This window comes from Corvus kubaryi, unplaced genomic scaffold (genome assembly GCF_017639235.1).
Source record: "Corvus kubaryi isolate FWS band 111438036 unplaced genomic scaffold, C.kubaryi_AGA036_p1.0 split3-131, whole genome shotgun sequence".
NCBI classification, from domain to species: domain Eukaryota; kingdom Metazoa; phylum Chordata; class Aves; order Passeriformes; family Corvidae; genus Corvus; species Corvus kubaryi.
This window is the reverse complement of record NW_024582083.1, coordinates 4,244,976-4,259,888: the sequence shown is the minus strand read 5'-3', so window position 1 is coordinate 4,259,888 and position 14,913 is coordinate 4,244,976. Positions and strand designations below refer to the sequence as shown.

Below are 14,913 nucleotides of genomic sequence, written 5' to 3'. Positions count from 1 at the left end.
ACTGAATTGACTAGATTTATATCAATAACTTAAAGATAAATGCCTAATAATCCCTACCTTAGCATAGGTATCAGTTTTTGCAAACCATTTTAGAATTTCCATGTTCATTCCTATACATTGCTGGTCCCAAAAATGGAAAATATTGTTCTGATTGTAGAATGAAATCACTTTACTTGACAGATAAAGGAACTAAACCTTGATGTTCACAGAATAATACAGTTACTACAGGATGCAGGAGAAAAGACTGAGCATTGTGTCACACCACACAGAAAACTGCAGCGTCAGTAGCCTGGCAACTGCAGCTCTTTAACAGGCACCATTTTAATATTAATCTAACTCCTTTTTCTCTGCTCCAGCTACTCAGTGTATTTCATTGTTCACTGTATCTCCCAATTGCACTACAATGACACTTGTAGAATAATAATAGCTCTTTAAACCCTTCACTTAACACTTTCATTATCAATATGTGTGCTTGCACGTTATCAGTATCCATAAATGTATAACCATCAAGCAAAACCAACAACAGATGCTGTTACGATCCGGTTTAGGCCCAGAAAAGCAAAGCAAGCTATGTCTCTGAGCATAAACTGGAAAGAACTTAGAAGGTTCAAAATATCCCCAGAAATGAGATTAAAACCAAACAAGGTTAGATGTTGTTGCCAAAAAATTGATTATTTTATTTAATAGTAAAAGAGGCAAAGAGAAGGGAAGAGAAAAGAAAGAGAGAAAGAAATACAAAAAGAAGTGTGCGTGGGGGGTGGGGGAACAGGGAGAGGTGACAGGGGTTAGGTGGAAGCAATCGCCCATCTGAGGGTCCCAACGACGTCTCATTGCTCCCCTCCATCCGGTCTGCTGGTGGTGAGGGTCCCCCATCGCTGCTGTGGCCAAGCCGCCACACGCTGCCACACGCCATGCCACGCTGCCACACCACACGCCGCCACACGCTGCCACACACCAAAGAGTACAGAATCCCATGGATTAATATACGCTTTGGGCCAGGTGGGAACACCCACGTGTCTCCCTTGCAGGGGCCAGCTTGACACACTGTCCCTTGCAGCACTGAGGGTCTGTTGCATCATCTCTGGTGCTCTGGTGCAGGGTCTGGGGACCCTTTTGAGGGCAGCCCCTGTGATGGGCCATGTCACCCCTCCTGCTGTGGATAAGCTTCTCCCCCTCCCAGTGAGGACCCCTCAGCTGGGCTCCTCTGCACAGTGGAGGATGGGCAGTCACTGCACCTCTGACCAGAGGCTTTTTCAAGATACCCAAAGCCTCTCCTCCCTCCACCCCTTGGTGCGAGGGTCTGTTCGAGCCTGGCAGCTGATAGCCCTGGGGCTGTGGTCCTCATCTTGGAGGTGTTAAGCCTGTGCTCAGTGAATGTCCCCAGCCCTGAGCTGTCAGTTTATCTTATCTTCATCAGCGAGCAGTGTCAGGCCTCAGTCAGGGCCCCATTTAGGGTTCGGTAGTCCTCTCTGCAGCTTTTGGAACACAGTTTTAAAAGTCTTTTAAGAAAATGTTTAAGTCATAAAATATAGTATTTCATGTGCTTCGTCTGTAGTCCATGTGGTGTATGACCTGTCCAAAAGAGTCCATATGCAATATGGCATGCATACAGAAGTGGATATACAGTAGCCTTATGTTAATCAATATGCTTCTGTGTATACAAAGTGTAGTTTCTTAACAGCTATAAGCATAAAGTGCTAGTGTCCTCTGCTTCTGTTCACTCTGTTGGCATTATCTTCCCATCAGGTTTGTATCTTTTCTTATGTGGAAAGCTTGCTGTCACTCCTGTATGTTTGACATATAAAACTGTTATATCTCATCCAGACTATTGTCCCCAGGTACCAATATTTTTGTCAGCACATCAATGATAATGTAATAATTAATAAGATCTTTAGTGATATAAAGACATTATATCACATTATATCTCCTTAAAGACATTGGGTATATTTACCCATCTTTGGGGGGAAATGCATTGGAGATGAATATGTCACCCGTGAACCATAGAGTTTCAAATTCATCACCCTGTCCAGTGGAACCAGTTAGAAGCACCAGATAATGGACAATCATTTTATCTTGCTAAAAGCATGAAGGTCTTCAAACCTACGAAGAAATCTTGGCATGTTCGCAAGACAGACTTCTGCCTGACACTGTCTGCCTCAATGGCACCGAGACTCATGCAAAAACACACAAACATTATTAGCACTGGCAGTCTTCCAATAGTGCTGGGAAAAACCAAGCACATTATAGCCATGATAAGAAATTAAATTCTCATTAATTTTCCAGACCCATGAAGTAAAGGGTAATTGGAAATACTCTGGTATATATACAACTTAAAAGCCAATAGACAACTTACAGTATGAAAACTTTGACAAAACAAACAAAAGTTCTTCCCACTTTGGAGTACTGCAAAATGCAAACGAATTTTCAGTCTTGAGGTGGCTTGGTGCAGTTACCAATGCAGGTCTCAGAATAGTCTGAGAAAATACACACTGCTACAGAAGCAACTGCTTCTGGGCAAAAGATGAACCAAGTCCGACTATATTAGTAGTGACAGTTACAATGTAGAACAACGTAGAATAATTATGTAGGTTTACATATGTACTTCTCCACACATGTGGAGCCCTTCATACTTCCCAGGAGAATTCTACCAAGGTAGTCTACTGCGTATTAAAGTGCCAGGCTGGTTGCTAGTTTACCACTAAGCAGTATAGGTAGTTTGCAAAAATTGGAAAAGTGTTTTCTAATTTTGTATACAATTCATGGCACACAGGCCATGTATAGCTCCCAGATAATCCGAACACTAACCATAGTCAGGAACAGGGTGCCTTGGACAAGGCCTTGAATTTCAACAAGATTCCTCAAAAACACCAGAAGCTTTGGCTAGACTCTTGCAACCAGAATTTGCAGATGACATTTCCTAATCTATGGCAATCTATCAAGGGTTCAAAATGCGCACTCAGTTATCCAGACACTGACTAGGAAAAGGATACTCTGATTTAAAAGATTATTTGAAATGAACAAGTGTTCTACTACTGTTCACAGCCATTTTAAACCTCCACAGTAAATTTGGACCCAAATCACTACCAGAACTGATTTAACCACAGGATCTCTGGCTTCACAAATGAAGAAGTTGTGGACTTTTCACTAAAGTTTGAAACTTGAAATCACAGCCTGAGACTATTTTACAGAAAAAAACACTTGAAATAAAACCCAAATATATTAATCCAAGATATATACCCTGCTTATAAAGCATAAGGTAATAATATTAAAAAAATTATAAGATAGTAAGTCTTACAAAGTAGTGGTTTTGACTGTTTTGACTACACTACTTGTACATTTAACTAGAATACCCTTGATTGTGCAACTTTAACAAGATAATCTAAAGAGCCATACTAAGTTTGAAACCAAACATGGAGAAATACTGACATTTCTAACAATACATCACCAGCAGTGTTGGAATACACACGTAATCAATACAAAACCATCTAGCAGTGATAACAAAGTCATCATCTATGGAGTATTGCTTAATCATAGTTTGCAGATAATGGGTATAACACACAGAGATATATATACAACCACATCTGATCACAGTATGAAGCATCTAAGAGTCTGCATAAAATTTTGTTCTCATCTTCCAATCCAGAGTTACAGCAATCACCAGAAGATTGCTTTTCTGCTGGTAAATTGCCAAGACTGGTCTGATTTCAGATAAATTTACCTCTTGACATTTCTCACATCTGAATCCCTGACAACAGCTATGTCATGAGTGACATGTAAAATGAGAACAGTGGAACAGTATAAATACCTGCCAGTTTTTTATACTTATGAGCATATAACTGGCATTATCAAGTAATACACAATAATACAATGCAAGCAGCTGCTTTCAGTAGCATCTCCCTCATTCTAATTCATTAGCTGACCAGATACTTCGAAAACAAGAAAAAGAAATTACAGAAATATAAAGTACCATAAAAGAGCTTAATACTGTGAACGAAATGTAACTTATATTCATTTCCCACCATAAATCTATGAAAGCAGCTGTTGACCAAGCTTGCTCAAGGCATGCAGCTAATAAATGCTAAAAAAAATCCAAGATATCCTGAAAATGTTGCTATAGTAACAACTCTTCCTCAGAAAAATGTTAATAAAAACATAAAGCTATCCAAGATACAACTTGGAAATGACCCTATGTGAATTTAATGTCTCCCAAATATTTTTTTTTACTCTATTATTACTTATAACTATTTTATTTTACTCCATCCCTCCTAATACTCTAAAATTAAATGTTTGCTTTCCATCTCATTCCATATTAAAGAATTACTACTTGTTAAATTATGCAACCTAAAAAATGCAAGTAGGTGGCCATCACACTTCCAGCACCTTTTATCCAGCTAGCAACATCAATTTTCAAAAACCTCATTTTAAATGTGCTTTATCTATGATTCAAGACCTCATTAAAACTACTAAAAATCCTTTCCTAGTACCACTATAGAAATAGGACTTTTGATACTATCGATATAATAAACAGCAGCCTAAAGAAGAAAAATAAAGAAGTAGTAAAAGAGAAAATATTAATTTAAGCAATCCTTACTCTTTGTTGTCCTCCATACCAATCATCTTCATCAAACCAGTGGGAAATATAAGTCATCCAAGCCATGACAGAAGGCACAGTTGAAATAAAAAATACAGAACCGGAACACATATAAGTACAATGACTCCTGAGCTAAAATTTATTCAACACTACAACAAGCTACTCAAAGACCAGATCTGAAGTCTGTGATATGATTTGAGATTAATAAGCTTTAAATTCAGAAATATATAATCTGATATAGTTTGAACAACAATTTAAATGTTCTACCTATTGGATTTTCTAATGGAAAACAAATCAATAATAGAACAATTAGGAGATTATATATTTCAGTATTTAAAACTAAAGCAGGCTAGTGCTTCCAGATTGATTTTGCTGTGTTTCTGAGCTCTAAAAATGAGGTGCTGTTTGAGTCATTCTTATCTCTCCTAAAAATTACTTTCTTTTTTTTCAAATGTACTGACTGTATGAAATGTAGTTCAGTGCACAAAAGCTGGTATTGAAATGTAAAATATTCTCAGAATCACAGGGAATGATTTGATTTGTTTTGGTTATGTAGGGAGTGGTTTCAACTGGCACAGTAGGAGGGGCTAAAATTATCACAAATGCCAGGCATCGGTTCAACATTTTTTTAAAGAGGGATTGAAAGGAAAAATAAATCTGCAACTCCATTGTTCATAGCCAGCAGAGCCTGAAGGGCTCAGCTGCAGCCACCAGCACTGGCTGAAAAATGTAAAAAGCCTAATTTAACTAATTCATCGGAAAGAATCTGCTTCTTTTCTCCTCCTCAGAAGAGTTTCACATATCTGACCGCATTATTCCTTCTGCACCGAGTATCCTTTTCTAGTATGTTTCCAAGTTTCACATTAGATTTCACAGTGCATTATGCCAATGAAAATGAAAGGTAAAAAGAGGAATAAAAGCTGTACTATCACATTTCAGTACTGCAGCAACATACTCCATCAGCCGTGCTGTTTAGGAGACATTATCATACAAATCTTCCTGACTGCATGGTTACAGCAACTATCAAATCCTCAACAGAGACTAGGCAGACATAAAAAAACCCAGTTTCTTCAGAAGCCTAGAATCCAGACAACCTCTGCCTTTCTAACCTGACTTAACAAGCTGTTCCCCACAGTTTGTAATATAATAAATGCAAAAACTAAACACTGAAGTCCATTGTTTAAACAAGAAATCAACCAAGCAAACTAGGAAAAGAACAACTGGAAGTACCAGCTACTAACTGGTCAACATTATTTACCATTTCCACAGAGCAATTCTGTGTCATTACCTGCCCTACCCCAGAACATGCAGTTTCTATTAAAGGTACTGTATAGGCAAGCTACAGTCTCCAGGGGAATAAAGAAAAGCAGCAATATTTTTGGTTCCCAACCTCTTATTCAGAAATTCTGATATCCAAGGGAAAAAAAACAAACCAAAAATACAAGCCACACACGCAAAATCATAAATATTTAAATCAAGACACCCAGAAATAGGAAGCAGCGTTCCAAGATTGTCAGATTTTTTGTAGTTATACATTTCTCCATGCAAATGGATACAGACACAAGAATATACAGAAAAACTTCCTACAGTAGTGCTGAAATTTTTCAAATTACTTGCCCTTCAAGATTTCAGCTCAAACATTAAGTATGCAAAATGCACAGAATTGCATGGTCTCATAAACTGTATGAGAAACATATTACTAATTCAGTCACCTCTAATCATAGCGCTGAAGAAATCCCCAACCATAACCATGGTCTATGAGTAAACAATAAATTTGTTACTGATGTAACACTCTATGAACAAAAATTTTACAAACTGTTAAACAAAACATATCCACATTATTACTGCTTGTTACACATGAAAATCATGGTTTCAAGTGAATTGATACTTATCCATTGAGGAAAGTCTTTGCTTGCAGGTTGTTCTGTCTTTTTTATAAGGGCACATAGTATCATTGAGAATCTTGATCAAAGAATTACAAGCAGTTCAGTCGTAACAAACTTGTTTCTCTTTTTTGCCTGTAGCTGTTTCACCACCTCTGTGAACTGAGTCTTCTAGCCTCAATACCAGCCTGTCAGAACAATGAGTCTCTCAAGACAGACAAACACCGTGATTCACATTGAGTTTCAGTACCATCAGGGAAGCATGGGCTAAATGGATATGGATACTGTATTATCCTTTCAACAAACTGGTAATATCTTCAGCTCAAAAGTACAGATGCAATTAAAATCGCAGGATAGCAGATGGGAACTTAAACTGCTATAAAAGATCTGTTAAAATTACCTGAAATAAATTAAGAAATTTTGTGTTAAATTATAGATGAAAAACAAAGACAACAAAGACTGCAAATGCATTATGTGTCCATTACTTTTTTTTGCCTATTTCATTATTCATCTCCAAGTTCTGCAAAAACTATTATACTATAGTGTGCTGGTTTTGGCTAGGGTAGAGTTAATTTTCTTCCTAGTGGCTGGTATGGGGATGTGTTTTGGGTTTTGTGCTGAACAGAACTGACAACATAGATATTATAATTAATATAGATTACACAGAGTCAAGGCATTTTCTGGGGATGCGTGGGAAGCTGTAAGGCAATTTAGCCGGGACAGCTGACCCCAACTGACCAAAGGGATATTCCAGACCATACTACATCATGCTCAGTACATAAAGTAGGGGGAAGAAAGAGGCGGGGGATGAGGGGGGAGGGAGATTGGAGTTGGGATTGGAGTTGGGTGATGGTGTTTATCTTCCCAAGTAACCACTGATGGGGCTCTGCTCTCCTGGAGATGGCTGAACACCAGCCAGTGAAAGAATTCCTCATTTAGCTTTGCTTGTGTGCATGGCTTTTGAGTACCCTATTAAACTGTCTTTATTTCAACCCATGAGTTCTCTGCCTTTTACCCCGCAGAGTCTCTCCCTGATCCTGCTGGTGGGGGAGTGAGAGAGGCTGTGTGGGGCTTGGCTGCTGACTGGGGTTAAACCATGACATAAAGGTATAACAAAATGTATGTGTAGGACGAATAAAACTGTGAGTACTAAATATTATAATAAAAATATGAAAAATCTCAAAGCATTCCATCCCTTAAATTGCTGTAAATAATGTTACTATTATCAAATGTTTTACAAGTAACTTAGTATGCTCTTAAGCTGAAGTCCAGTTGGTACCTCCAGTTAAATGTTCTTTGATCTCAATTTAAGGACAACAAAATGTACTATGATAGATCAGACCAAAAGAGACATCTTCAAGGCATATACAGTCTTACAGTATATTGCCCAATAAATTTGTTTACAATATTCTAGAAGGAATAAAAAAAGACAAAATATACAATCAATTTGATGCAGAAACAATTGTTTAATTTTTGAGCTGACACAAGAAAATTGCATGAAGCTGCATCAGGGGACGTTCAGGTTAGACGCTATGAAAAGGTTCTTCACTGAGAGGTGTTCAGTCACTGGGACAGATTCCCCCAGAAGCTTTCATGTCACCAAACTTTTCAGATTTCACTGAGCATCTGGACAATGCAAGGAGCAGGAAGTTAGACTCGATCCTTACAGACTCCTTCAAATTTGAGATATACTACAATTCTGTGATCAAACGTGCTGCAGACATTTCACAGTCCTCCCTTTGGAACAAGGTACTCTCATTTTAGCTCATTTCAGATTGAATAGGCATAAATAAAAAAAACTAAAACAATCAGAAGGAAAAAATGGAAGGGATGTGAAAGTTATGATGTTTTAGGGTACGAACATCACAATGTGTCATTTAAGTGCAGCATTACAATGGTCAAGAATTACAAAAAACCAAATACAACAGACCACTCCACCCCCCCAAAAAAAAATCATTAAAAAAAAAATCATTGGTTATGAAAGTTGATCTTCTGGACAGTCCAGTGCAGCTATCTGTTTATTATGAGAGCAAGCTACTACCTTGCTCTCTACAAAAGACATGACCTTAAGAATCTAGAAGGATGTAGGAGAGTATAGTGGCCCCAATCTCTATCCACTAAAAAACTGTACCTAAATACAACATACAGTCTACCTAGAAAAGAGAGGATAAAAGATTACATCTGAAAATAATATTCTATACTGCACTGGAAAGAACAAACTGATGCTGCTCTCCCATGTTATCTGGCAATATCAGAAGTCAGCAATGCATTTCAGTTCTGAATAAACATTTTCAAGAAAGGATGAGAGGTAAGAAACCTCTATTTTGATCTTCCACTTTTACCACCAAATTTGCTGTTAATTAATAATTTGAAGTTGATGTACTGCAACAAATCAACCATGCACTTTTTTCCAAATATATCTTTAACCACTGTTTCTGTTTCTGCTTATTATATACAGAAATATTTAGAGATTTGTCTGTGTAATATCTATAAAAAGTCATGTTTGATACATTCTTGCCATAAATCAGTAGCATTATGTATGTTTCAAAATTAAGAATTATTTTCAATTAATTCAATTTTTACCTCAGAAATTTTTATTTTTGATGTACCAAATTCTACGAGAAAACTCCCTGCCAATTCATGTAGACATAATTTCCTAATATGTTCTATCATAGATATAAAATTTATCTGCCTTAACTACTAAATTGCTAAAAATTAACATGCTATGCCTTTGCATTTTGAAGACACATAATTCATTATAGGAATGCCTTCATAACAAAAATACACAACAAATAACCCGAGGACAAAATATTAAAAATTTCCTTAAATTTACACAAGTATAGAAATTCATTACTTTCATAATTTATATGCCATTATGCAAATTCATTACTCCAATATCAATAGTAAAGAAGTCAATTAAATAAAGTTTTATTTATTAACTAGTACTTTAAGAACCTTTACACTGAGAATACAAAGCATCGAATGATGCCAAATATCCTAAAATAAATCCTAAAATACAATGTTTAGAGTAAAGCTGTGCAAGAACCAATCATATGATAATGACACAGCAAACCTATACCTCAGATCAGTTAAGTATTAGACTTCCCTAGACTTCCCCTACCCCTACCAAGCTACGAATGGTACAGATATGGCAGGGCTCTAAATAGTTGTCCTTTTTTATCTTTTCCCCTCACTTCCTCTTTCACAACAAGGATTTATCAGGACAAGACGACATACAGGACAACCAGGCCACCTCACAGTGATTAGACTAAGCCATTAGTAACAGATGTGAAACTATCATCACCACCAGCTCTACATTGGGCTGAGACTTTCACACAACCTTCTCACAAGCTACTTTTAAGACTGAGCTTTATCAGTTTATGGAGGAGATTAAGCTTTAGCTACCAACAATAGCAGTGGATTGGTCTTGATCATGTATCTTCTTAAGGATGTTCCATAACTGGATTTTAAAAATAAAGTCAATTAATCTTTATAGTCTTTTTTTCTAAGAAAATAAATTAACACCTCTTCAGAAAAAAAATAAGTTTATATAAATATATATAGTACTACTTTTACTATGGCTTAGGAGATGCCATTCTAATTCTGTGAAGAATACATACAACATTTAAGAAATGGCAAAGTTAAATATCTCCAGTTGTGTACTTGGTCAAAAAAGACAAAAAGGGTACACAGTGTATTTACAGAGAAAAATTATAATCTCATTCATAAAACTACGTCTATACTGAAATACCTGTCTCAGTTTCATAATCAATACTTGTATAAAATTTGAATGTAGTCAACACTAAAGTGCCCCAGTTGTGGTTTAACCTGGCAGGTAGCTAACTCCACATGGCCACTTGATAACTTTTTGGTCTGTCAGCAAACAGTTCATATGCCAAGAAACATATTGTATGTACTTTTTTGTATCATGATCACAGGATTTTATCTATGCCTTGCTAAGCCATTCCATTCTAACATAATCTTCAGATACACATTAGATTCTAGTAAATTTAGATTATAATAGTGCAAGTCCCTGTCTGGAAATATAATGAACACATTAGAAAGTAAATATTGTAATTATATCAACTTTTTATACTATAGTTTGCTGATTTGGATGTTAAGATAAATATAAATTAAATTTATTAACTTTCCAAATTTGAACAAGTAGTTAAAGTTGGACATGGGCAAGAAAGAGTTGATTTTATTAGAAAAACAGATCAACTCCTGAAAAGTTTGCCTCCAATATAATGTTCTAAAACATGAGATTTTCTGCCCTAGGAATTTTTACAGAGCAGTCAGTTTAACAGGTTTGTTCAGACACTCCAGGGCCACTTGTGTCCGAATAACCATAAAGGCAAAGGAACCCTCAAAAAGTAAACATCACAATCAACCCCAAAATAAGAAACCCTTTAACTGTAAAAAGACTTCCCTTGATTCTCTGGGAAACCTGAATGGGATACAACTACATACCTCTTCACAGCCAGCAGTTAGGTAGAAGAGACGTGCTGTAGGTTAGCAACAAATGATTACAGAGCTCCTCTCAACACTAACCCCACACCTGACAGGGGAAGTCTCAATCTTTTTTTCCTGAAATCTAAATCAATGAATGAAACTGATTGCTGGGACCTGACATATCCTATTTCATTCCATCATTATCAGTCCTCCATCACAGGTATGTTCAGACAACAGGTAACAATTTGAAAAGAAAATTAAGAGAATGAAAATAGTGGAATTAATTTGTTCTCTTAGACCTTGATTTACCTATGTGGGGTAAAAAAATTAAATATAATCAACTCTACCATAAAACCTTCAAACTATTCTTTTGCCAGATTGAAAAAGAGAATACAGAAGGTTAAAACCAAAGAGATTACGTTTCATATTGTCAACAAACTAGGTCGTTTATGTCTATTAAGAAAGCGGTTAGAGAGCATGTTATTTAATGGTACAAGTAAATGTCAACAATTCTACCTAAGACAGAAACAAACTAGGTCTTAAAACATATAAGTCAAAGGGATGAGAGAAACGCTATATGTTGCCCCCCAAAGATGCAAATAGAGGTGGTGGGTTTTAAGAGACCATGAAATTGAGTACATATTATACAACTATAGAACATCAAACAGAATGGAATCAGTCAAAAGGAGAGATTGAGGAAAAAAACCCTTACAAAATCAGTCAAATATTGGATGTAATAAGCCATGGGAAAAGTATGAGCCACCAACAGGACATAGCCAGAAGAGATGTACAACATGTTAGGAAAGATATTGTCAACACAGAAGGAGGCCTAACACTGTCATACTGGTCATTTTTTGCTATATGTTTGGTTAGCACATTCAAGAGAGATGGATTTAGACATTTAAATACAGGGGTTTAAAAAATAATGAAACAAGGAAGTAATTATCAGATACAGAAGTGTTATTTGAATCAAGATATCATCCATGCTAAGCAGCTGGGTTCAAATTGGTCACATTGGCTAGAAGATAGGTAAAGGTTCCTGAACGTGAAGCAAATTTAGTCCGTAGAAGCATTAAGAAACTTCATTAAGTACAGGAAAGGCTGTATTAACCTCATCAAAATAAGACCTATAATACACAGCCCAAGAAAGAAATACTACACGAATCCTTTTCCACTGCAACAACTGCTTCTGAGAGCCTCTACCCTCATTAAATAGGAAATTAGATACTGAACAACAAATGTAAAGATTCACCACTGCTGAAGATCTTAAAAATCACTATTTATCAACTTGTTTGCTTACACACAGTTTCACACATACAACTAAACAAAGTAGCCCAAGTGAGAAAATGTAAGCAAGACACTTAGCAGAGACAACAATGCAGTCAAGGTCATCAGCATAAATTAAAACACCACCAAAGACAGAACTGGAAGAGGCAAGTTTCTACACTTGAGACTGCCTCGAGAACTAATATATGATATTGTCAACATATTAAAAAAAAGTCAGCAAAGTTCTACAGGTCTTTACTGATAACCAAATAAATCCCACACAGGCTAGCAAAACCAAATTCTCCAACCAGTACTGGAACAGCATAAGGAATAAACTGCCCCAATGGACTCAGCCAAGATGTGCTTATAGGATGAAAGCAGGGAAAAGATTACTACAAAAGCTTCTTTCTCCAGTGCCCATAGTACAGCTCAGCTGCTACCATAAATAATGGCTAGCCTGAGTGATATGATGTCATCGAATTGCCTATACCCTACAGGGGAATTCACAGCTCTTGTAGTCACTTTCTGTAATTCAAATGTTATATTGATATTTACTTCTCTTCTTGTGCTGCATATGTTTTGCTTTATAGAACAAATTATGTCAGTTACACAACATCACCACCAGGACTTGCTGAAGTAACTCTTACTGGCCACATCAACTTTAATTTGCAGACTGCAGGAAGAGGAAATACTGCTTTCCATAAATTATCATCTCCTATTACCACTGTTAGAAATAAAACACTGAATTAAATGTACCATTAGGACTCACCAAGGACCTTCTTATGTTGTTCTTGCTATGTGGGAATTTTCCTCACAGCAGATGACCAAATGACAAGTTTATTGCTGTGTTATGGGTCCTTCAAATAGTCAGAGCTACTAAGAGTCCAAGATTTGGTATAATAGAACATACAAAATGTTGAAACTGAGGAAGAAGACTGTAGATATCTTGTTAGGGAGAATAATTAATAAGTGAACAAAAAATCAGTAAGTAAAACAATGGTCACATGGTATTTTAAATTTTTTGCATTATCTGTAGTCTTCCATGCATACTCCATATTACCTTTGTAAGTTCTTTGTATCACCATGTCTCCATATGGGTTACAACAATTTGCCAAAGATGACTACAATCTTAACTGAAGCTTTTGAACAGTTTTGATATGTAAAACATAAATAATGATAAGACAAAGTTATTTACAAAGTTTATGATTTGCGCAAGGTGCTTATTCTCTAACAGAAACCTTAAAATGTATCAGTAACTTATACAGTTGTGCCTGTAATTAGGAAAGAAATATCACAACGTAAGTGTGTTTTCCCTATTTTAGGACCACAAAAAATCAGGAAGTTCAAAGATTCGGACCTTGAACTTATTTTAAAACAGTGAGAAATATGCCTTACCAGAAATAACTTAAAGCAAAAAAACTCTGTACTAAAGTTTGAAGAACATCTTACTATTCACCATATGTGTTTATTATCAGAATTCTTCCCCCATTACACTCTTATGAATAGCAGGTACCTGAATAATGTCATGGCAAACTTTTTAAATAAGGTACAAAACCAGAAGGCTCTACACTCCTACAAAAACCCCCTAGAATTAGTTAGAAAGAGACACAATGAACTTTCTAGCCCATGAAGTTCTTGAAAGACTAAGTGCATAGCAATCAGAAAGAGACTCTTGAAGCAACAGGGTTTAGGGCTCAAAAAGGACATTTCCAAGTATTTATTTTCTATATCATGCCATGGTTAAGCCCATTATTAAGAACAGTATGGTCTTTAGAGATTCTAAAGTCCAGGATTATGTTCTTCACTGCAGCATTACAAGTAATTAAAGATCTTGCTCAGACTTTGATTTCACATCTGCCATCTTCAAGCCTCCAAAACAGTTTCTGTAATTGTTGCATGACGTCTATGTAAAGCAACATCTCTTAAGATATCAGAGGAAGTTACTGAATAGAAAAAAAACCGCTAAACTTATTTCTTCATTTGCAGAGTCTGCTGTCTTAAATTCACTTTCAGAAGCTTTGCTTACGTGGCTTATAGTTTGCTTTTGTACTTAAATGGTTTTCTTAATTCTCTAAGCTTGATTTTGTTTGCCCCTCCCACACTCGTCCCAACTGGGAGAAGCACTTATGGCATAAACAAGCCCAGAGTTCTCCCTCCCTACGGACGGCAAGCGTTTGCAGCTTGCTTCTTTTAGAGATTGCTGCCTCCGCCTTTACTCTATCTTAAGTTCGTGTTTTCGCACAAGCACGTTTGTAGAGAGATACACACACAGTAGGACAGTCCCCAAAACAGTGCAAAATCCCGACAATACCGTCAGACGATTCCTGGATGCTTCAGACACCGCCCGCAGCCCCGAGAGCTCCCCGGGTCCGCTCCGTCCCCAGAGCGCAGGTGAGCTCAGGGCGGCGCGGCCCGGCCGAGCCCCGTGCAACCTGCGCCCAACGAGGGCTGAGCCTCTCCCGGGCCGTACCGCACCCCGCGGGGCGAGAAACGCCACGCCACGGCGGCCGCACCTCACCTCCCGGCCCGGCCCGGCCCGGCCGCCGAGCTCCCGCCCGCTCCACGGGGGCGGACCCCGGCCCTCCCTCACCTGTCCTCCCGCAACGCCAAAAGCGGGGCCGCGACGCCGGGCACAGCGGCGCCGGGCACAGCGAACCCGGGCACAGCAGCGCCGGGCACCGGCGCCGTCTCCGGGCAACCCGCGCGCCCACCCCCGCCGCG

General features: G+C 37.7%; 1 protein-coding gene across 8 annotated transcripts in view; it reads right to left on the bottom strand.

The window, feature by feature from the left end:
• The window catches only part of WDR17 (WD repeat domain 17), a 58,732-nt gene extending 43,842 nt beyond the window's left edge, over positions 1 to 14,890 (bottom strand). Inside the window, exon 1 of one of the 8 annotated variants that reach the window (XM_042014940.1) lies at positions 14,783 to 14,890. Coding sequence is in view for 4 of the 8 variants with exons in the window: in XM_042014946.1 (XP_041870880.1) it covers positions 4,592 to 4,702 (111 nt within the window). In the remaining 4 variants the exon portion in view is untranslated. Of the gene's footprint in view, positions 1 to 4,591; positions 7,262 to 10,944; positions 11,596 to 14,503; positions 14,645 to 14,782 lie in introns of those variants that run through there. The other 7 variants (XM_042014941.1, XM_042014943.1, XM_042014946.1 and 4 more) reach the window with 7 other exon arrangements.
• Between the last annotated feature and the right edge of the window lie 23 nt (positions 14,891 to 14,913).